This window comes from Pituophis catenifer, unplaced genomic scaffold, assembly GCF_029215685.1.
Source record: "Pituophis catenifer annectens isolate HBS135680 unplaced genomic scaffold, rPitCat1.0.hap2 SCAF_2, whole genome shotgun sequence".
Classification (NCBI taxonomy): Eukaryota; Metazoa; Chordata; class Lepidosauria; order Squamata; family Colubridae; genus Pituophis; species Pituophis catenifer.
In genome coordinates, this window is record NW_027256882.1 from 105,641,241 (window position 1) to 105,665,463 (window position 24,223).

General features: G+C 40.4%; 1 protein-coding gene across 1 annotated transcript; it reads right to left on the reverse strand.

Annotated features, from left to right (window-relative positions):
• Positions 1-6,269: 6,269 nt before the first annotated feature.
• Positions 6,270-23,610, reverse strand: SHROOM1 (shroom family member 1). The gene is made up of 6 exons (XM_070933931.1): positions 21,022-23,610; positions 14,505-14,575; positions 11,145-11,711; positions 8,775-8,934; positions 7,613-7,885; positions 6,270-6,714 (listed from the first exon to the last, which is right to left on the reverse strand). Exons 1-6 carry the CDS (start codon positions 23,608-23,610, stop codon positions 6,460-6,462), a joined length of 3,915 nt encoding a protein of 1,304 aa, XP_070790032.1. The 3' UTR covers positions 6,270-6,459.
• Between the last annotated feature and the right edge of the window lie 613 nt (positions 23,611-24,223).

Here is a 24,223-nt window from a genome sequence, read left to right on the forward strand (position 1 = left end):
ACTTTCCTGAACAATATAAAAGGGATTCACATTCCCTTTCTTGTCTGTAGTTCTTCCCTACATGTATCTTGTATGTGTTTGGAACAGCTAACCATTTAAGCTTGATCAAGATTAAATACGATTTTACTCAAACCTCTGTTTAAGTTTCTTGTTTAGCATTTATGAGCTTAAACATATTATTATTGGACCTTACATTTTTGGCGCCCAATGTGGGGCTCGAAGGCAATGCTTTTCTTCAAGGTGGCCACATTTGGCCTCCCACATACTGAACCCCATTGAGGTTCAGCAGGCCTTCAACACAGTGGACAGGAAAAACTGGCATGGGCCACAGACAATGTCACAGAGCACTCCCAGTAAGTTTGAACTGGTGATGTTGGCCTGGCTGGTTGCCAGCAGATCCTGTTTCCAGCCAGACCTGAACGCCCCATTGAGGCTTGAACTGGGTATTGGGGAAGATTGTACTCTGCTAGGTAAGTAGAGAATTGTTTTTCTTTTCCTTTGGGTGGGAAGAGGGGAGTGTTGCCTTGTGTGTGTGTGAATGAGAGGAGAGAAATTCCTACTAGAGGTTTACCCTCCAAGTGAATTGTGGAGATCCAAACTGTGTTTCTGATTCTCCGTGAGGAGATTAGCTAGAGCCGATCGCTTTAAAAGGCGTGTGGAGAGTAAAAGTCTGCAGTGCAGGGGTGGGTTCTGACCAAAACTCTGAGCTTAAAAGGGGAGCCCAAGAAATCCTTTCGGAAAAAATGAGAGTTTTGTCAGTTCCGAGCCTAGGAAGTGCCTGAGAAACCCCCCTCACTGAGACAAATGCCCTTACAAAACTTGAGGGGAGGGTTTTAACCAACTCAAACTCCATTGACGAAAAAACCCGAGAAATTCTTGAGGGAAAAGAAGGGTCTTTGGCCAGAACTCCGAGCTGTACCAAGCCCGAGAAATTCTTTTGTGGAAAAAGAGGGGTGTGGCCAGACCCCAAGCTTGAGTCAGGACAAACAATGGGCAACTATACTGGTAGCCTGTTTGGAATGAGTATCCTCATTGGAAGAGTAGAGCCATGTTCCTGTGTTAATTCATTGGAATTAACACATGGGACATGTTAAAATCCATCGTAGCAATCAAAGTTGTTTTTAAAAAGGAAAAGCTGAAAACCCTCTGCAAATCCATCTGGCCAACCTACTACATTGATCCTAATGTAGGAACCTGGCCTCCAGAAGGCAGCCTTGATTTGGATTTTATCAACAAATTTGCTGATTTTTTGGCTACCATCAGGCAAACTGAAGAGGAACTCTGTTTTGATAAAATGGTTATTAAAAGAAAGAAAAGATGTTCCTTTGTTCAATCGTAGGTCCATAAAAATGGCGGGGCAGTGAAGAATTCATTTCAGAGAAGCAAAGAAGTTGCATTTGTCAAAGCTTTGTAGTTTTGTTCCAGTGTGACTATGTTTCAATGTAAAGATTTTTTTTAAAAAAAGGAAAGGGAACCATTGCAGTATGGTGGGCACAGAGTAGGAAAAAGAAGAAATCAGAGTATAGTATGCTTCACCCCCACTGGGAGATGAAAGGATGAAACAGAAGACAGAAGTGTGCTAACAGAAAAGGTGAGGACCAGTGATGGGTTGCCCCCGGTTCGGACCAGTGCTATAGAACCAGTAGTAAAACCAGCGGGAGGCTCCACCCACCGACCCCGACGTCATCAGGAAGCTTCTGCGCATGTGTGCGTGGCCCCATTGCAAACCTGTAGTAAAGATAAGTAGAACCCACCCCTGGTGGGGATGTTCTGCCCCAGCTCCGGATTCCCGAGGATATTGACACACACCAACAGTCCTTATCAAATTTATTAAGTAGCAAGAATAAACCAAAGTCCGGCAAAGGTTGGCAACCAGCCCAGAAAGCAAGATAAGACTTTTCCAAAAATGCTCTGATGATAATTACAAGTTGTTTCCAGCAAGAAACTTACTAACCGCGTGTGACTTAAATAGGCTAAGGGAGTGGCCAATTATCCTCAAGCCTTACTCTCGAGGAGACCTCCTCCTCCTGAGTAGCCACTCCTGCCTTTTGGCAGCCCTGCGTGCTCAAGCATTGAGAAGAGGCTCCTCCACTTCGCTCTCTCCACTTGAAGGAGCCTCTGGAAGTTCTGAAAGCCCTGGCTGAGTCTCTGCCTCTGGCACCACATCCTCTTCAGCCTCCTTGCTGTCCAATGCAAGCACCGGCTGCACAGGCTGCTGGCGCAACACCACACCAGCCTCCTCGTCGTCAGGATCAGCCACGATCTGCACAGGCCACTGGCGGGCCACAACAGGGGACAATATGGTGGCAAGGGGATTACTAGATTCCATGTTCCTTATGGGCTATTGTTGGATCAATTGGAAGAAATGGAACCTACTGACCAGTTGAGAACACAGCAGCTCAACAGGCTAGGAGCAAAAAGCCATGTGGGGCAGCAACCACCCATTGGAGAGATGAATGTGTGCCTGATGCTTTAGTCAGTTGAAGTGGAGATGTTGTTAGATTGATGTCAAACCCAAGCCCAAAGATAACACAGTGAATCCCTATCAAGTCCAATTCTTTATTGGTTTACATCTAATCTCTGAGGGACATGGGTGGTTCAAACATGTGAAAAATAAATGAATTAAATAATGGAGAAAATCGTGCCAGACTAAAGCTATAACCTTCTAACCCAATAGTTAAAATCTAAGAAATTCTAGGAAGTGGCCCAGGGGTGGGCTGCTGGGGGTTCGCAGGGGTTCAGGAGAACCTCTAGCTAAGATTCTGTGCAGTTTGGAAACCCCCAAATCCTACTCCTGGCTGGCCCTGCCCCATCCCTCCCAGGAGTCCCCACATGGCCCATTTTGGATGCAGGTAAGTGCAGGGCACACATGGAGGCTCGAGGTGGGTGAAAAACAGGCCTACCGAAAGTTTGGGAAGGCTGGAAATGGGCCCGTTACCGGCCTCGAGAGGGCCTCTGGAGCCTGGGGAGGCTGTTTTTGCCCACCTGGAGGCCCAAGGAAAGCCTCGGGAGCCCCGGGAGGGCAAACATGACCCCCTCACACCATGGTGCAGGAGGCCGACTAGGCCATGCCCACCATGGCCACACCCACCCAGCAACCGGGCAGAGAACTCCTTGCTATAATTTTTGAAGCCCATCCCTGGATGTGGCTACTCTTCCTCCCTCCTAGATCCAGTTCAGGACTGTGCAGTCCCTTATTTTGGACTTCTTTCTCTGAAATGTTTCTCTGAATTCTCTGAAATGCAGAACTACTCTGGGAAACTGCACTGCTCCTGGCAAGATCCACACATACACACATTCTCCTTTTCGAGGTGCACTTTCCATCACAATTTTTTTTTTTTAATTTGATTAATTAAAGTCTGAGTCTCTCCGGAGACTCAGGGCGGCTTACAATGCGTTAAGCAATAGCCTTCATACTTTTGTATATTTATACAAAATCAGCTTATTGCCCCCACAAACTGGGTCCTCATTTCACCTACCTTAGAAAGGATGGAAGGCTGAGTCAACCTTGAGCCTTGGAGAGATTCGAACCAGCAGTAAATTGCAGGCAGCTGTGTTAATAACAGGGTGCATAGACCACTGTACTATCAAGGCTCTTGATTGGAATGATTCTAGTTGTACACCAACTGTTGGGGTACTTATGGTAGCTCAGGAGGGAAAATAGTATTTTTGAACCAACCTGAACCAACTTCCAACTTCCAAACACTGGCCCAGGTGTATATGCATAGGGCAAGGAGAGATTGGGTACCTTGATGTCTGTTCTTGTACTCAAGAAATGTTGATTGGCCTAGAGCAGTGGTGGCGAACCTTTTACTTACTGAGTGCCGGACAGGAACGCACTTGCATGCCATCCGTGGAAACACGCAGCTCCTTCCCATGTGCTGTATGCGCAACCGCACCATCTGCGCATGTACACAGCTTTCACGCATGCAATGCACATGTGCAAACACTGCGCATGTGTGCATTGTGCACCAGTCACCTCGCACGCATGTGCAAACACACATATGCAGGGGAGCTCTGAAGACTAGCTCGGTCCCCTGAATTGCGCGCATGTGCACCAGAGGCCTGAACACCAACTGGGACGCATGCACAGTTTCAGGTGAGCTTGGTGACGGCTCGCGTGCCCGGAAAAATGGTTCTGTGTGCCACTTCCAGCACGCATGCCATAAGTTCACCAACATGGGCCTAGAGACTTATGCAGGTCAGTCAGAAGGTACAGATCTGACCTATAACTCAGTGAACAGTGTGGCAATTATTTCTAAATAAACACGGACTTTTACTGCTCACCTCTGACTTATCAATTTAGATCCAATCCATGCTTTACATACCTGGCACCCTTTCCTTGTCCTTCAGTTAAAAGAAAGTCACTTAAAATAATGTGTAAATGATAGTGGGTGTTTGAAAGTAGGATGTGGCAAAACAGTTAATAACTGACCATATGGTAGCTTGGAGCTGCATTCTTTTAGAACTATATAGTGGAAAAAACCCAGGATTTTCAAGGCACAATGCATTCAAGTAGCACTGAAACTGTTCGTTCGCTTCATTCCAGTTTTGATGCTAGCTGATGTGGGTGGCATCGCCAGGCTCAGCAAATAGCATTTTAAATGATTCATGAGAAAATGTGCAGAAAACTAGACTGGCATGGAATTTGCTATCCCCATTACCCATCCTAACCCTCTCCTGCCTCCATAGTCTCTATTCGCAGGCAATGCAGACACCTGGCTTTCCTCAAAGAAATGAGGGGTAAAACCTCATAGGTTTTACCCCATCCTGAGGCTGACCTTAAACAGTATTAGAGGAAGAGGGAAATTCTGTATTAATGTCAGGACTGCTAAGGGCAAGTCACACCCACCCAGTGGTGGGTTTCAAAATTTTTTACTAGCAGTTCTGTGGGTGTGGCTTGGTGGGCGTGACATGGCTTGGTGGGTGTGGCTTGCTGGGTGTGGCAGGGGAAGTTTACTGCAAAATCCCCATTTCCTCCCAATCAGCTGGGACTTGGGAGGCAGAGAATAGATGGGGGCGGGGCCAGTCAGAATTTTTACTACCGGTTCTCCGAACTACTAAAAATTTCCGCTATCAGTTCTCCAGAACTAGTCAGAACCTGCTGAAACCCACCTCTGCACCCACCCCATTCAAGGGCTCCTGACAAAATGAATATCATTATAAACCTCTAGAAATCATTTACTTAAGAGCTGTGGTGGTGCAGTGGTTAGAGTGCAGTACTGCAGGCTACCTCTGCTGACTGCCGGCTGCCAGCAGTTTGGCAGTTTGAGTCTCACTGGCTCAAGGTTGACTCAGCCTTCCATCCTTCCGAGGTCAGTAAAATGAGCACTCAGGTTGTTGGAGACAATAGGCTGACTCTGTAAATCGCTTAGAGAGGGATGTAAAGCACTCTGAAGTGGTATATAAGTCTAAGTTGCTATTGCTATTGCTACTGAACACTTTGTGGTTCATAGCTATTCTATACTTTTGGTTCTTTGATGCTGTTAAATAATACAGGATAAATAAGAGATGACCTGTGTTCACAGATTCCAATCCATAATTTGATGTGAATTGAACTAAAGTTACAGTGACCATATTTTCTTGGAAAAAAATAAAGACAAGCCTAGAGAAGAGCTGAATCTGAAAGCGGTTCATAAAAAAAAACTTCACATTTATAATTTTTCTTTGCCAAGGAAAATTCAACAGAAAAGCAACAAGAATAAATCAGTTACAAAAATCTAGTGAACAGCTTTCTGAAATAAAGGACTGTCCTTTATAGTAAAGGCATGTGGTTATTGTAACTGTAATTAAGCCTGAAGACATTGGGCTAATGGTGGCTTACTCCATAAAGAATAATGAAGCCAGCAATGGCTAGCATGACTTGAGAACCAGCCCTTGCTTCTTCTACAGACCATGCTACAATCTTAAAACACTGACTACCTGACAGTAAGAGTGTAAACTAGATTAGCATTTCCATAACCAAGGTATATATATATATTTATTGAAAGGGCCTCAAAAACAAAACCCATGATTTTAAAATAATACCTGGCAGTAACTATAAATAACAATGGAAGAGATATTGATGTATTTGGGATTTTAAAAAATTAAGAATGGACAATGATGAATGTTCAATATAGCATAAAATATATTTATGGAATTATTATTATTATTATAATCAGTCTGAAAAACAGACTGCAGTCAATAAAGAAGAAAGGATCACATTAATTCCTTATGAAAAGACAATGCACATTGTACCAATCATTTCAAGATTTTGTTTTTTTTTAAAAAAAAGTGCTATCTGCAGTGAAGGCATTGTCTTTTTCTTCTAAGAATATACTGTATGCCTGAGCCAATTTAGCCTTTGTCAATGGGATCTTGTGATGGCTTGCTAGAAATAATCAAAAAGTGCCATTGCTCACATCGTAAATGATGCTTTGTTAATAGATATCTAGGAAAGCAAGAGCAAACAATAGGGTTTTAAGGAAGAATACTCTTCTCTAATCTCTCCAGTTGCTCTTCAATAAATTTAACATGTTCCTCAAGGTCCTTTTGTTCAATCAGTAGAGTTATCTTCTCTTGAATAAAGTGTTTGTAGTCCTGGAGCTGATTCTCAGTCATGTATTTGGAAAGAATGCCTGACACCACCCTTTCTCTGCGATCCAAGTTCTCCTTCAAGTCCTTTGCATCTTCCTGCTGCCTGGATAAAAGTCGGTACCGCTCATTTAAGGATTCCTGAAGGCAAACATGACCAAAACAGGGTTAATAGGTAAGATGTAATGGGAATATAACATAAAGTGAGAATTACCGATTCCTTCTGGGATATCTCTGAAAATTCCTTGTATCTTATGATCAGTGACACCATGTGTAGCAGATAAATTTAACTACATTTAACTCCTTTTCTTGCTTGACTGAATCCAAGCGCATAAGGGACCAAATTAGATATTTCACCATTCTGAAAAGCAGTTGTGGACAGCTGCCACTTAAAGTTTAAAAAATACTTTGTTCTTACAGTTGTTTTTTTTAGTTCAATTCCATCTCTTTTTCTATTCATTTGGATTTTAAAATGGAAGATGTAATTTTAAAGGGAATAATAATAAAAGAAGAAAGGATCTACTCATGTCCCATCATGTTCCATCTTCTACCCCAACCCTGTGTAAAGTTTCTTTGGGTCTCCAGCACTGGTGAATTCCAAATTTTTTTACTACTGTGGGCGTGACTTGGTGGGCATGGTTTGGCTTGGTGGGCGTGGTTTGTGGACATGACAGGGGAAGGATGCTGCAAAATCTCCATTCCCACCCCACTCCAGGGAAAGGATACTGCAAAATCCCCATTTCCTCCCCACTCCCGGGGGAAGGATATTGCAAAATCTCCATTCCCACCCCATTCTAGGGCCAGCCAGAGGTGGTGTTTGTTTGTTCTCCGAACACAAAATTTCTGCTACCGGTTCTCCAGAACCTGTCAGAACCTGCTGGATTTCACTCCTGGTCCCCAGCCTATCAACAATAGACACAGACTTCACTTCAGTTCCCTGGGCAACTGGGAAAAAAAGTACCAGGATGTGTTTAAAAGATAACGTTTATACAGTAAAAGATACTGTATAAAAGTCTACAGTATCTTTCCTGGCACTCACTTTTTCTTCAGCATCGGTGTTTTCATCCATTTTCCCCATAGCATTGTGGATCCGGGCAAGGCGGGTGGAGAGACACAGCAGCAAGTTCACAACTTTCTCTAAATCACCCATGAACGTCAGGTAGCGCTCAAACTCATTGGGTTTACATAGATCTTGCACCAGGGATTCCAGCACCTTCCCGTGAGCAGCATGTTCCAGAGCTTCAGACTGGATAAGTTCCCTCTCATCCTGAAGAGTCTGTAATTTTGACTGGATGCTCAAAATAAGCTGCTTCTGCAAGAAGAAAAATAGCTGAGAGTCTGTAACGGGCTGTGCGAATAACCTTGGGAGACAGGAGGAAGAGCTGTAGATTAGACAGAAGATATCTCAATCCACATAAGAGAGCAGGAGATGAAACGCACCCAGAAGGGACAATCCCTAGTGGAAAGGAAAAGGAAAAAGAGGGGACTTGCAAGCTTCTATTTCTGTAACCTCCAAATAAAGATAGTGTTAGCACTTTTAATATTATTTAATTTTTATCTATTGTCGGGTTGTTTTATTGTTGTGAGCCACCCCGAGTCCTACGGGAGAAGGGCGGCATATAAATCTGACAAATAAATAAATAAATAAATAAATTTAAAAGAAAAAAAGCCTCTGATGATCGCCTGGCTCAGCTGGGCATGGGGGGCGGGGGCAGGGATTTTTGCTACCGGTTCTCCGAACTGCCCGCCGCCATCGCTACCTACTCGCCCGAGCTGGTCCGAACCGGGAGCATTTCACCCCTGGGAAGGGTGTTATAAACTAACATTTTACTTTAAAATATTTGTCCTGTTTTTCTCTGTCACTCAACAACTATTCGGTGGCTATTTAATTTTTTTCTTTTCTGAAAAAAATGGTACAAGAAAAGTATTTTATAGTTTGGGGAGGCGAAGCATTGGAAATTCTTGGAAGGTCTTATAAAAGTGGACCTATAGTGTCCATATTTCCTTACCTGATGTTCTGACAAAATGGCTTGCCATCTCATATAATTTTTGTTTTTAAGTAAATATATTTTCAACAGGATTTTGTTCATTTTTTTTTTCAGCAACACAATACGCATTTACCACAAAATAATTCTATTGAATTCAAGGGAACTTTCCTGTGAATAGAAATGTAAAGGTTATTGTGCCATTCAGCTACTTACTTTCTTACTTGTGATTCTGTCTACATCAGGGAGACTTTCTTTATTTTCATTACTTTCATTCATGATTTGATTTATATGAATCAAATCGTCTTCTGCTCTGTATCCAAACTCATTTGCAGTTCCATAATATGGATCTGTTCCACACTCATTGCTTCTTTGGCTGGAAAAATTAAACACACACAACATTATTACCCAAACCATGTGACGAACAATTATTCAATAGAGAAGTTATTATTCAAATAAATGGTTTAGATTATTCTAGACCAGTGATGGCTAACCTTTTCCGGACCGAGTGCCCAAAGAGCGTGTATGTGCACACGAATGCACGCGTGCACGCCCGAACCCACAAAATTCATGCACATGTGCCCCCTGCACGCCCCGTCCCCACACATGCATGCACGGGCCCATACACAAGCTCCTCGCATGTGCACATGCGGCCCATGCACGCACCCTGCACCCCTGCATGTGCAGCAGAGACCCAAAGACCAGCTGGCTGGCGGGAGGCATGCACACATGCGCAGCAGAACTGAACTGGGGCAGCGGCTCATGTGCCATCAGAGAGGGCGCTGCGTGCCACCTCTGGCACATGTGCCATAGGTTTGCCATCACGGTTCTAGACCATTTTTCTTGTAAGCACTTAAATTGATCCTTAAAAATACTGTATGTACCACATCCATGATCCTACCTAATGTTTTCATGCATGTCAGAGACAGAATGGTATATGCTTGTATCAATATTTCCCAGTGCAACATAGGTATGTTTTGACTGCTAAGCCACTGAACAATATTGAGATACTTGCTTTCCTAATGTGGCATATAGTTTTTAGAGGCCTGGTATGGCTGCTATTGTGCTAGCTTGAGTCAGCAAAAAAGGAGAAAAGAGGAGAAGACATTTAGTTCTAGCCATGATGTGCAGTAATGTTAAACTGGCTGATGAGGTAAATTGGCTGCTGTCCAGGATAGTTGTGGGGCAGATGTAGACCGCGGTCCCATTGGTCCAGCCTTGTAAATAGGTGTTGGGGACTAGAGCTTTTAGGGATCATGCTGCTCAAACTCAAAATTTGAGAGAAAGAGAAGGGGAGAAATGAGGGGAGAACAAGGAGAGAAAATGTGAATTACAAAGTCTCTTGTAGAAGGGAGTGGCTGGAGACAACAATTAGAGAGTACAGTTGAAGTGTAGAGAAATTGTTGTTTCCTGAGTCAGAAGGGGAGAAGAAAAGTTAACATGCAATTTACTGGAGGAAGAGAAGCAAAATCCCAGAGAGATGGTATCTTCACTCAAGACTCAAGAGGAGAATGAGGGAGATGGTTGGCTATGGATGGAGGATTGAATCTTTGATGAAGTCCTAGTCTTTGGAAAGTTTCATTGAAAACTTAAATATACCTCCAGTTCCAAAAGAACCCAGTCATCTGTGACATCCAATTAGTGGATATTGCCCACTAATTAATAGGTGTTTATAGTGAGAAGAGTTCTGAAATAATAATTTTCTTGGGATTGAAGCCAGTGCTATAAGTTTGCATTTTCAAAGTTGGATAATATCAGCAAGAGAGGAAGAGGACATCTGATAAAGGAAGAAACAATCATTTTGCTGCCCGCAGCACCATGCAGTTCCACCAGATGGCAATAGCAATAGCACTTAGATTTATATACCATGTCACAGTGCTTTACAGAATTCTCTAAGCAGTTTACAGAGTCAGCATATTGCCCCCAACAATCTGGGTCCCCATTTTACCAACCTCGGAAGGATGGAAGGCTGAGTCAATCTTGAGCTGGTCAAGATCGAACTCCTGACAGTGGGCAGAGTTAACCTGCAATACTGCATTCTAACCACTGCGCCACCATTGCTCTTAAATCCTACATGCACATTTTAAAAAAAGTTGATTATATAAACACCAGGCATTTCTGTCAAAAAATTGCCAAAATTCCTTGTAGCATCATTGCAAACTATCTGATCCGAGATAAGAGTATTTATTCATCTACGTAATATATTCTACTTTGACTGAATTTCAGACCTTCCACACACAAAACTTGTGCTCTAGTACTGAACTACAGTCCTTCCTTCAGGATAGTGTCACATATTTTAACAAATGCTGTATCACTGATATTCATGTAAAAACAAAAACAAAACTCCAGAAGAATCACAAATGCTTCAGTCAAATTTGTTAGCAGGAAAAGCTAGCTACCAGACTCCTGATTTTTTTTGCCATATTAGATTAACATGGTTCTCCACCGATTGTGCCTATGATATTCATGCACCAATGTTTTTTTTCCAGTTGCAAACAATCCACAGAGTTGTTAATATCCATTGTGCTGCACACATTTATCTCTACCCTTACATTCAATTTAAAGTTCCGTGCTTCCTAAACTTACTCATTTGCTTGGGCAGATTGAATTCCCCCATTCCTTCTGTGAGTCCTCCCTATCACTGAAGTGTTCACAGGAAAAAGGCCTTCCATGAGATCATAAACAGTCTTTCTTGAGGGATGAGGCATGAGGATATCAACCAGAGATCTGTCTTCCGCAATAACCTCAACTGCAAGATGGCCACATTTTTGATCCTGTTGAGATTTTGACTGAGTTATGGATAAAGCTGTATCTTGCAATGAAAACCGATGCTCCTGTTCATTTTGCAGAACTTTTAAATTCGCAAATTGTTGACTCAAATGTTGAGGTCCTTCATTGTCTAACAGGGCTGTGCCATTGTCTGTTCTCTCTTCTGACTGATCTGATATGTCTTCTTCCTCTCTGTGCTGCCAATGGTTTCCCCCAGGATCACTGAACACTTCCAAGTTTTCACTTATTTCTTGCTTCAGCTGAGAATTCTTACTGTTTTCTTTGGAGAACAAAGACAATTCAACTTCTTGACCGTGTGAATTCTCCAAGGATTTCTTATCGTCTTCACTGCCTGCAGAATCTTCTTTCTCAGACACAGAGAAGCTAGAACAAAAAAGTAGATACAGAATTATGCAATTCTACACAATCTTCTTTTTTCTTTAATCATACTTCTTATGAGCCAATGCACGGGCTGTGTTTACATGTGACAGTAAGCCACAATATACTTTGTTTAATTTTGGTTTAGGAATATTGTATAAACCCAAATATTGTGGTTATATCCCGGGGCTTCTTTAGATGTCATTTTTCCAAATTAAAAAAAAAAACATTTTAGAGTTGCACTCTACCATAACCTCACTTACCCACATACGAAATAGTATACACATTTTATACTATAATAATAACTTTAAAAAATTAAATAGGTAGCTTTCCCCAGATGTTATTAATTTGGAAACAGTGTCGAATATTTCTTTGGACAGTCTTGTTTTCTATTTCCCATCCACCCAAACTTAATGTCATAAAGTTTTGAAGGTTGCAAAAATTCTGTACAATCGCACTGCTGGAACATAATACGAAGTGCCATAAATGCCTCACATGTCTCAATCACGTCCTGTTGGGATTAGTATTTTTTCTCAAAAAAACCCCCCAAAAAACAAAGACCACCAGAAGTTATTTATAAAAAATTCATCTAAAGAGGTACTTGTATGAATTAATTTAATAGCACACTTTTACACCAATTATCCAAGCATAGAGCCTGCATAGGAGGTATTTGATGGGACCTGTGTATCTCAAATGACTTGTTACTATTATTGACAGTTTCACAGCCGAAATAGGCTTCAGAGTTGCTTCAGAGACAAGACTGAATCCTTTTCTTATCAAAACACCAGAAGTGGGTTTCAGCAGGTTCTGACCAGTTCTGGAGAACTGGTAGCGGAAATTTTGAGTAGAATGGAGAACCGGTAAATACCACCTCTGACTGGCCCCACCCCCATCTATTCTCTGCTTCCTGAGTCCCAGCTGATTGGGAGGAAATGGGGATTTTGCAGTAACCTTCCCCTGGAGTGGTGTGGGAATGGAGATTTTATAGTATCCTTCCCCTGCCATGTCCATCAAGTCACGTCCACCAAGCCATGCCCACCAAGTCATGCCATGCCCACCAAGCTACACTGACAGAACCGGTAGTAAAAAATTTTCAAACTCACTACTGCAAAACACCACTGTATTTTGTACACAAGTTCACATGTTTAATTCCTTTATTGTTTTAAACATTATATTCAAAAACTGCTGAAATGCTGAAGTCAGAAGAACTCATCCAACAAAAGTATTTTAGTTCCCACTCATTATTTTAAACACATTTCTTGGTTTAGTTTTAGGCTTAGTAATAGTGGCAAATATTGCTTGGGCTACAGTCACTGTATTAATACTTGCCTTTATAAATAAGCATGGGGATGAGGGCGGATGTGGCAAAAAAGGAAATTGGTGTTCGGTTTGCGCATGGTTTAGTATAATAGTTATGCGCCTCTTTTTTATTCAAGTAAGTTGGAAACTTCATCAGCCATTAACCCCTAATGACTTATAGCATCTTTGACGAGGTCATAATGCAGGTCACGAGCAAGGAAACAAAAAGCACCCAGATTGCAAGAAGTATTTTTAATGCCATCATTTGGGCTAAAGTACAAAATGTGGGGAAACTGTGATAGGAAACTTCAGCCCTCATTTATAATTGAGTACATTAAAAAAAAAGTATCTTGGATAGTTTTAAATCTTTTCTTTTCAGGCTTTCAGTAACCTAGGCTAAGCTGCTATTTATAAGTAACTAATGAACTCTGCCACCTGTTGATTGTTCATGTCTATAATTCCTCCCATTTTTTCCCCTCAGCCTTGTCATACTCTTCATAATCTCACCCAGGCACTGTTGAAGTGATAGAATTTCTGTTTTCATTACTGCTATTTTGGCATAACAATGATTGGATTACTCTAAAAAATGCTATAGATCACTACTGGGAAAATAACTCTACATTTATCAGCTTTTTTAACCTGATAGTTATATCACATTATCATGTGATTGCTTAATATGTATATTACCACATATTTAATATATATTTAATATAATTGCCCTGAGCATTTTCTACGAAATGGCAAGTTATAAAATTAACATTTTTTTCAAGGTATTTTCTGCTATTGGCTCAATTTGGAAAATGTCCCTTTTGAAATACACAGTTTAAGCATAAGTCTGGGGAAACGCAGGTTGTTTTGATTGCTTATGGTGAAAGACAGAGGGAAACATACAAGAGAGGTAAGAGGTTCTCTGTGTGGAACAAACCACTTTTTGATAATGCCAAGAGTCAACACTGGAGAGAGAAAAAATGGAAATGCAAGAAAAGGTGAAAAATAAAAGAAGAAACTAAAAATTAAACAGCTGCAGGATGGGACAGTACAAAGGCTTTTTAAAAAGTATTAGACGATGGCAGAGGGAAGAGGATCTAGAAGCTTCTTTTGGAAGAGAATGCAGCAAATGGTTTTCAGAGAACCACAGACGTATATGTACCATAAGGCAGTGGTGGGATTCAAGTAATTTGACAACTGGTTCTCTGCTTTAATCATTTCTTCCAACAATCAGTTTGCCAAACTGCTCAGAAAGTTAACAACCGGTTCTCCCGAAATGGTGCAAACTGGCTGAATCCCACCACTGCCATTAGGGTACATTAATGAAAAATATGAAAAAGAATCTTTGGTGGAACGACAGCGAAAGATGAGGGCGAGGGGAAATGCATATGAAAATGCCAGAAATTTCTTGCACCCTGCATGAAAAGCACATGTTGGAAACCATGTTCATCTCTGCATATTAAAATTCTAATGAAATAAAACTGGCCAGATTTATTATATGGTCCCATTTACCTGTGATGTGCAGCATAATATTCATGATCCTGAGATGACGAGGTTGAAAAAGCTGTAGATCTATAGTAATCCTAAAAAAATAAAAATTCTGTAAGAAAGTTTCATCATTACAAAGCACCCAGGTTGGGTTTTTTGTTTTTTGTTTTACTTTTAATCTAAACGTGTTGATATAAAATAACACGTTAGCAACAGGAAATGAAGATGTTCGGGGCCAAAGTATTGTACATAGGGACTCTGGTTAAAGGTTGTCGATTGCTAAGAATCCAAATAGCCATATTTTCGGTTCAAAGACAGAAACAAAGACTTTGATACTTACCAGACCTAGTGGCATACCCAATAGGAGAAGAGCGGGTCAGCTGAGTGCCAAGATAGGCTTAACTATGGACCTGTTTTGCCCTGAATGGCATTTCAATACTCTGCAAAGCATTTTATCCCTCACTAGCTGTACCCGGCCACGCATTGCTGTGGCCCAATCTGGTGGTTCCGCTGGGCTAAAAGAGTGAGGCTGAAGTCCCAAACTCTCCAAGAACATTTGGTGGGCTTGGGCAACTCGATGTCACTCACTTTCATTAGTCACATGACACCCACCCAGCCACGCCTATCCAGCTGGTGATGGAGAAAAAAATGGCTCTTTTCTGGCGACTGGGGTTGGTAATGTTTATAGGCCGCTTCCCCCCCCCGAAAGCATATCCAGGGGGTGGAGAGGGTGGTCTAGTTGGTGAATTGCTGGTCAGTTGCTGTGGCTCAGTCTGGTTAAATGGAAAAGAAAGGAAAGAGAAACTGCACGTTTCTAATATATTTAATTGCACAACGCTTGTGGGTATACAATATTTTTTGTTCTTCCATTGTGTGTGTAGATATAGAGATTGTCTGGTTTTCCGACTCTAGAACATGCGACATATAATTGTCCATGTGAGAAACAATCCGTGTGTAGATCTAAACTGCAGAATTCTAAAGATTGGCCCTGAGCTTTGTTGATGGTGATTGCAAAGGCCAATCGAATTGGGAATTGCAATCTCTTAAATTGAAATGGCATATCTGTTGGAATCATAGGAATGCGAGGAATGAGGACATCCTCACCTTTGAAAGGATTTATCTATCCTGGAAATTATTGATGGAGTGACATTTCATAACCAGTCTGCTTTTCCCTAAAATTCCCTTCATCTGTGCTTCCTATAAGTATTCAGGTATATATGTGCAAATGCCCATTTTTAGACATTTCATTCAGTAAAAACACAACTGCAGCTGTGGTGTAGTATGTTTCCTCAGAGAACAGAGCAACAATTTATATAGCATTTTTAAACATGAAAATGTATGTGCTACCTGAGTCTTCTGTATCTGGACTGCTGATATTTTTTGTTGATATATTTTGGAATTATACCTAGTGAAAAATTTGTGATTTAATTTTCAAAAGTCATGTGGTAAAATGTTGGTGTGTTGGTTTTATGTCCAGAGATGGCGCTGTTTTTCAATGTTTGTCAATGTTTGTCAATGTCTTTCAATGTTTTCCAATGTTTTTCATGTTTTTATCTGTCACAGGTGTGACATGTATATAATATAGGTATATAAAAACACGCCCGTAGTCGAATGCAACATTCTGTCAAAATTTGAAAGCAATCGGTGAAGAACTTTCGGAGATGTGCGGTTATGTACAAACGGACATTTACATTTTTATTTATATAGATTATGATCCAGCCACTGATACAACATTCACCCAAGAAATGCCAACCCTAAAGAGAATCCAAAGATTATTTTATAATTTCTAAATTTAGCAGGTTACACTGAGTCACTGAGTCATGCTCAAACTTTGGTCACCATTTTATATAAGACGTCTAATCTTTGAGGTCTTTCAATTGGCCCATTTAGGTGTCTAAATGGGCCAATTGAAAGACCTCAAAGATTAGACGTCTTATATAAAATGGTGACCAAAGTTTGAGCATGAGAATAATTATGGCTCAGGGATGAAATGAGGGGTCCTTGGTGCTCTCTAACTTTGGTGGTTTCCTTGCAAACATCTCATTACCAAACAATTACCATTCATCAGTGTTCATAAGTGGTTCTTCCAGGTGCGCTTCAAGGTGTTGGTTACCACCTTTAAAGCGCTCCATGGCATAGGACCTAGTTATCTTTGAGACTGCCTTCTGCCACCGACGACCTCCCATCGACCCGTGCGCTCCCACAGAGAGAGCCTCCTCGGGGTGCCATCAGCCAAGCAATGCAGGCTGGTGACCCCCAGGGAGAGGGCCTTCTCTTTGGGGGCACCCACCCTCTGGAATCAGCTGCCCCCAGAGATAAGGAGAATCCAAGACCTCCGTGCCTTCCGCTGTGCCCTTAAAACTTTCCTTTTCCAACAAGCTGGGCTGGCCTAACAAATCCTTTTAAATGATTTTAAATTTGTATGTCTTTTAAATTTTGGGCCAAATTGAGATATTTCCTTTTAATCTGTTCTTAATGTTTGTATTATGTGTTTTTATCTGGCTGTACACCGCCCTGAGTCCCCAGGGAGAAGGGCGGTATATAAATTTGAAGTAAAATAAAATAAATAAAAAATAAATAAATAACTGCAATACTGAGAAAAAATATTTTTACAACTGATAAGAATGTAAGATAACAAGGGGAAAGGCTGGCTGACTTGTACTGAAGGGATCCCTACAAGGGGATTGGAAGTTCGACTGGTCTGGAAATTCATCTCACACTATAAAAACAGAAAATCCAAGCAGACTAAACATTTGCTTCACATTCCCGGAGCTTACCAGTGAAACCCCAGACATATTGCCTAAATAGTGATCATATGGTATCATGTAACTTCGCTACAGGTAGTCCTCATCTTACAACCATTTGCTTAGTGACCATTCAGAGTTACAATGGCACTGAAAAAAGGGACTTAAGACTGTTTCACACACTTATAACTATTGCAGCATTCCAATGGTCACATGATCAAAATTTGGACAGTTGGCAACTGGCATGTATTTATGACTATGGCAGTGATCACCTTTTGTGATATTCTGATCAGCAAAGTCATTGTGAAAGTCAAATTCACTTGACAACTGTGTTACTAATTTAGCCATTGCAGTGAGTCGCTTAACAACTGTGGCAAGGAAAGTTGTAAAGTGGGGAAAAACTCACCTAACATCTATCTTGCTTAGCAATAGAAATTTTGGACTCAGTTGTAATCACATGTTAAGGACTGTCTGTATTCAGAACCAAAGAGGGAAAAGGTGCTCAGATCTGGTTTGGATGGGCTCACCAGGCCTGTTATTCTTAAAAAAGGAACCAAGAGAACAGTGGTGGGTTGCCCTCGGTTCAGACCGGTTCGCAAGAACCGGTAGTAAAAGCGGTGGGAGACTCCGCCCACTGACCTGGATGTCATCAAAGTAGATCTGCGCATGCGCAGAAGAGCACACGGGCACGGGCATGATGCAAACCAGTAGTAAAGGTAAGTAGAACCCACCCCTGCAAGAGAAGATGTGGTTTTTCTAAGGAATAGCTAATCCAAACTGGAATATTACATAACTGATTCCTTCTTGCTCCAGATTGAGCACCTCTCCATCCATAAAATACGTTGTTGTGCAGCTACAACCACCAGCTCTCTTTCTCTCTGACATACACACATGCACGCACGCACACACACACATAACCAATGGAATTTTTTCCCCACCTTTCATAACTATGCAGGAAGAAACATACTTGGGGAAGTGGGAAAGTCACTGCTACAAAGGGGAAAGCTGCAACTTCCCTGTACTCTGTGTTATAATTCACCCAAAGTGTTACTTTGCTTTCTGATTTTCTTTAATTTATATTTACACACAGAGAGAGATATATGAATTAAAGAAAACCAGAAAGCAAAATAAGGCGCTATGCAGAATGTATAAATTAGTCTCAAGATCCAGCGGTACAGTACTCTAGTCTGCTTATTTCCATATCTCCTTATGTCCAATGACCTATGGACACAGAAAGTTGGCCCATAGTGTAGACCACTATTAATCTAAGTCAGTGTCATCTTTCATTGGGAGCAGCTCATAAGGTCTTGGGTTTAGAGTTTTCTCAGTGCTTGCTACATGCTCAAATACTAGAGGGCCATGGTTTCAACTGGTCCAGTTGCAATCAGTAGATGTAACATTTTGGTTATCATATTTTAATCAATGAAGCCAAACTATTAAGGTATTTCAGAATATAACTGACTGTAAATTAAAATAAATAGACAGCAGAGTTTAAAAATAAGGGAACATTCATGAAATTCATAAATCCAACTTTTCTATCTCCCTTCGCATAATTTTACCAAGAAATCAGGAACTTCTTTTCCCTCTGGTCTTTTAAAACAAATAGCTCAAGAGTTATCATCTGAAAAAGATGTAAAGTTCTCATTCTCTGTAATATGAGAATTATCCCTCTCCTTAAATTCCATTTAAAAATGGAAAATAGTCTTCTCCATCCATGCCCTCCAAATTAATTGGATCAAAAGTTTCATCATTGTTGTCCCACATGGCTATATCTGGAGGGTATTGAAAAGGGTACATTATAGACTGGATCTCTAAGCCATGATTCAGAAAACCTAGGAAACCAAGTACAATGATCCATTAAACTTTTTCCCCCTGTTTTATTTTTTACATTGCTATATGAATACTCTATGTTTTTTTAAAAAAAACATTTAAAAACAATTGTCCCAATGGTGCTTTTTCAGGAGGCAACTGGACTTTCTTGTTTTTTCTTTGAAGACGTTTCACTTCTCATCCAAGAAGCTTCTTCAGCTCTGACAGGATAGTGGGGAATGGAAAGAAGGGACAACCATGACCTGGATAACTGAGAATCTCTACAGACATTTAAAACAAATGATTATAGAAAGTTTGTTATCAGAGAAATAGGTAACTGAAATCTCTTGAGCTGAAGAAATAGGTAATTGGAGTTTTGGCATGTATTTCTTGTTTAGTGTGGAGAAATAAATGTGGAAGATGACAGAAAATTTTAAAAGGTAATTTAAAAAACAGTAAGATTCAAGTATTAATAAAGACAGATAATTGTCCATGGTCAGTAGCTTTTTTTTTTTTTTTTAGCCCAAAATCAAGTTGGGAACATAAAGAAGCAGCAGATTACATGGCAAACTATGGAACAATATCGTATTTTCGATAGACAGAAATCAGTTGAGTTTCAGTATCTGTATCATGGCACATTACATGGTATTTGATCACCTTTAAACTCAAGACAAAACCTCTTACTCAAAAATTACTAGCATACAGAAAATGGTAAACTTTGAAAGTAGTTTATCATCAATAAATTTCACATAAAAATCATTTTATACGAAATGTAAAATATGACTTCCAGCAAAACCACCCCAAAATGATTCACAATGAAAATAATATTGTGCTGTCTCATTCAGGCTGTTCCGTTTGGGGGCGGTGGGGTGGTAGTGGAACAGAGTTAAAAGAAGTTGGAAGCCAAGGACGTCATTTAAGATATTTCTGCTCAGCCCTTCAGGACTTCTGGAGTAGGATTGGCCAGGTCCCTCCTATGGCATCCTGTAAGATCTTCCCTGTCATAGTGCCTGCCCAATTGAACAGTATCATCCTGAAGGTCCAGATAGCCCTGATATCTTGGCCTTTTATAAGGCATTAAAAATCTGAATGTTACCACAGACATTTGTCTGTTCTCATGATTCATCAGCTGAAATGCAATGATTTTTAGAATCTAGTTTATGTTATATTATTATAACTACACTATTCTGGATTAGTATTTTTGTGTATATTTTTCTTTCCTTTTTTTGCTTTAATCCTCTCTGCCACAAAAAGTTATTGTTGTGAGATGGATGATTACATTCATTGTTTAAATAATAAATAAATAGAACATAAGAAACCAGACCTTAGCCAAAACAATTCTACTCTGTTTCCCCCAAAATAAGACATCCCCTGATAATAAACCCAATCTGGCTTTTGAGTGCAGGGCAATAAGGCCAAGTGTTTATTTCAAGGTTCAAAAAAATATAAGACAGGGTCTTATTTTCAGGGAAACACGGTATGTCTAAGATAAAGAGGAAGTTATTACTTAGTCTCTCATTCTTTTTAAATTCAGCTCTTAAAAAAAAAACCTATCATGACAAATCTACCAGTAATCTATTAACTATTTTATGATATTAAAGTATTGGGAAAGGAAGAATAAAAATATTATAGCAAGTTACTGTTTAAGTCACAGTGATTTTGATGAAAGAGAAAGTAGTCCAGATATTTTCTCTTTCTTTCTGCTTAATTATTAATGCCCAAACATACTGAAGTTCATTGGAATTACAGTACAAGTGAGGTAATTTTTCAGATTATGAAATTCATTCATTCTTCAAGATCATGCTGGAAATAAATGTGACAATGAAGCATAAGTCATGCCTTCCTCCCTGATTTTTTTTCAGTCAGTGATCTGTTCAATATATTGCTTTTACACAGATGAAATTCGGACTCATATGTATTATAGCATACTAAAGGAAAGAGCAAATTATCACCAGAAGTAAATTATGTATTAATAGCTTCATAACTACCTGAACAGGAGAAGGAACTGATTGGGATCTCTCTCGTACTCTGCTGGAAACAGTATCTGAGTGAAGAAGACTTTGAGCTGGTACATATTTGCTGTTGTAGCTTTCTTCACTGATAGCAGGCTGTGCTTTTGAATTCAACAACTCAGACTCCAGTGATCTGACAATACATCTATCAGTTGTAGTGCTTGTACAGGTTAAAGTAGGGAAGGTAGAAGGTGGTTCATGAATTCTCCCAGAAGCAGGGAACGGAAAGAACATATTCTGTGACTTCCTAATGGTACCAGGATTGGAAGTGTTGTCTTCTGGAAGCCTCTTTGAACTCAGAACTCTGAGTTGTGAAGTCTGCTGTGACCAGTTCTTTGCCATGGCAGGCTGTTGCCCAATCTTTCGTTCCATGTACTCTAGGAGCGCATTTTGTTGCAATTGCTTCAGTTCAGCTTTTGAAATGGCCCTGCCTTGATTTTCCAGAGCTTTACTTCTGATTATCCTTATCCCCTGTCCAGTAATTTCATCAGACCGGGATCTTGCCTTTTTCTCTCCCCATGATATATTTTGATCCTTCTGATCATCCAATTGGTTGAGCTTATCAGGTTCAGAATAAGACATCTTCTTTTGTTCTTTGGTTGCCCTTTTCCTGGCCCCAATTCGAACAGTCTGTGGCTTTTTGGATTCCCAGTCTGCATAAATATTTTCCTGTGGCTTGGATGGAGGAATTGATTTGGAGTCCTCATTTGTACTAGATAATGAAAATGACCTTAAATGTTGAATAGATGGCCTTGAAGAGGGCTTCTCTTTTAGCCGAACAGGCAAGCTCATCTGTAAATCCTTCCTCTTAAAAGATGTCTCTCTTAGGACTTTCTGTTGGGCAAATTTAAGTTTTTCTCGGTAGTCATTCTTGAACTTTTCATCCAAGGAACCTTCATTCTTGTTGGCAATATCATCCACGTGCATGTTACTGTCTTTTGGCCTTATTCCTGGTTCAGCCAAGCCTGAAGGATTGTTCCTTGGAGATTTCATCGAAAAATCTTCATGTTCTTGATCCTGATTTTTATTATTCATAAGGCTGGAATTTCTCCCACCAGAGAGATAATAAAGCAAAGGAGTTGTCTTTCTATTTATCTTGATATTGGCAGAGTCATTCTGGGGTTGACTTTCAGCCCTTGAAAATGGCAGTCTGGGGAAACCAAAAGGCTTGAGCATTTCCTCCTCTTCAGGATATGCTAAAAGGCTGGTGCTGCTGGTTGTATTCTGCTCTGCTTTTCCAGGGCTGCTGAACAATTGAGAAGCAACTTCCTCTGCATCATAATTGAAATAAGATCTTGAACGTGATGTCTCGTAAATCTTACCGTAAGATGTTTCAGTAGGAGCCAAAGCTTGAGAGGGCAGGTTCTGGATTTTTAAAGGTTGCTGCCAATTGCTTCCGTTGTCTCCTTCCTCAGAACAGAAAGTGCAGTCCTTATCTTCATAGGTATTAATTATTCTTGGTGTAACTTCATTAGGAACAGAGCTGTCAGCGTATTTTAAACTTTTACTGCTCTTGTGATCGAAACCTGAATAATAATCAACTCTGAACAGATCCAAAAGCTTGTAAAGCTGCCCCTCCTGTTTCGTGAGTACTGTAGCCCTGCTCGTCAAATCCAAGTGTGGCTTGTGTACACTGCTGGCATAATATTGTTTGTTCTCCAGTGGATCATTAACAGGTTTGTGGTTGGTCTGCGGTGAAAGAGAAGGCTTAGCCCTCGTTGCTTCTGGAATTTTATAAGCATAAATTGCATTCTGAGCAGTCAACATCTCCTGGCTCTTCTTGGACAAAGAGCCCAATTTTGACTTTTCTTGAAGAATAGAATGCTTGGTGGAAGAGGCAGTACTATTCTTTGCACTGTTCAGGGTAGTAGGACACCAAACAACATCCTTTTCTGTGACTTGGCTTTCATTCTGAGAAAATGAGAGCCAACAGTCATTACAGCAATTTGGTAGGGTGTGCAAAGGAAGCCCTTGGTTGCCCTCTTCCTTGTAGGTTTCTCCTTGAACATTACGGCTAAAGCAAATTCCAGCATGAGTTTCATCCACATTTCGGTTAGTTTTATAGTGATCTACTTGAGCTGTTGGGGATGGCGGATGAGAAAGCAGAGGTGAGAGCCTGGTCAATGGTGATGCAGTTTGGTATAACATCTCAAGGGTTGGCTTGCTTCCATATGATTTTATATATGCAGGGCTGTCCAACCTAGGGTAATTGCCTTTTCTCACTATCTTGTTTTCATACATCTGTTCATCCTCAACATGTCTTGCACTGGGATTACAAATATTTCCTATATATCCTGAATCCATGTATGGCAGTTGCTTCAGAGGAAGCAAATCATCAGAGCCTAATGACATAGGGATGTCTGGAAGGTTTGAGCTCCCTGAGAAAGAACTGTATGCAGAATCTGTTTTTCCAGAAATGTGCATATATTGGTCTATGCCAGGAAGAGGGGTCTCTGGAGATAAAATGTGAACATTGTTAGGTGAGACCAACGGTGACAAGAGCTCAGCTATTTCTCTGACATCTCCAGGGTGCCATTTTGACACTTCGTTGTCAGAAGAAGACATTTTGTACTATGGATCAGTCTGGTCTTCTAGAAAAGAAGTAATCTGAAGAGATCTCTAGTCTTATTGCCAGGAATGCACATTTTGGAACATATTTCTTTGGAGAAAGTTTCACCCGTCAGCTTCACCTTTCATGAGAAGAGGTGATGGATGCTAGAAAAGAAAAGAGAGAATTAAAACACATCTAGTACATCTGTTTGTTTTTTCTAGCTAATCATTAAGATGATAAACCAAGCAAAACATTTATCAACCCAAATGTTTTAAACATCCAGTAACGTATCTTATAAAGAAAATAACCTATCTCTCGTAGTATAATTTTAAAAAATTGCTCTTATGATTGAATATATCTGTGAAACTCTGGTGCACAATTATTAATATTCTACACATACCTTGTGAAATCATTGTGATATTGTTTTCTGGTGTATTTTATAGTTATAACTGTTACTGGAATTTCATTATTCCAGTAATAAATATTATAGTTTTTATAATAATCATATTACATATATTTTATTGTACTTTTTAACCAATACAGCAAACAAATACCTGATACCAAATATTAGGAGTAATAGCACTGAAGCTGTAATTATGAATCCTATTGTCACATGAATTATATTTA

Excerpts from the sequence above, each read along its gene's own strand:
- SHROOM1 (XM_070933931.1), bottom strand. The coding sequence starts at position 23,610 with ATGTCTTCTTCTGACAACGAAGTGTCAAAATGGCACCCTGGAGATGTC. Across the intron at positions 8,935-11,144 it reads CAATCTGCCCAAGCAAATGA|CCAAAGAAGCAATGAGTGTG; the intron begins GTAAGTTTAGGA and ends TAATTTTTCCAG. Across the intron at positions 7,886-8,774 it reads ACAGAATCACAAGTAAGAAA|AAGCAGCTTATTTTGAGCAT; the intron begins GTAAGTAGCTGA and ends TTCTTCTTGCAG.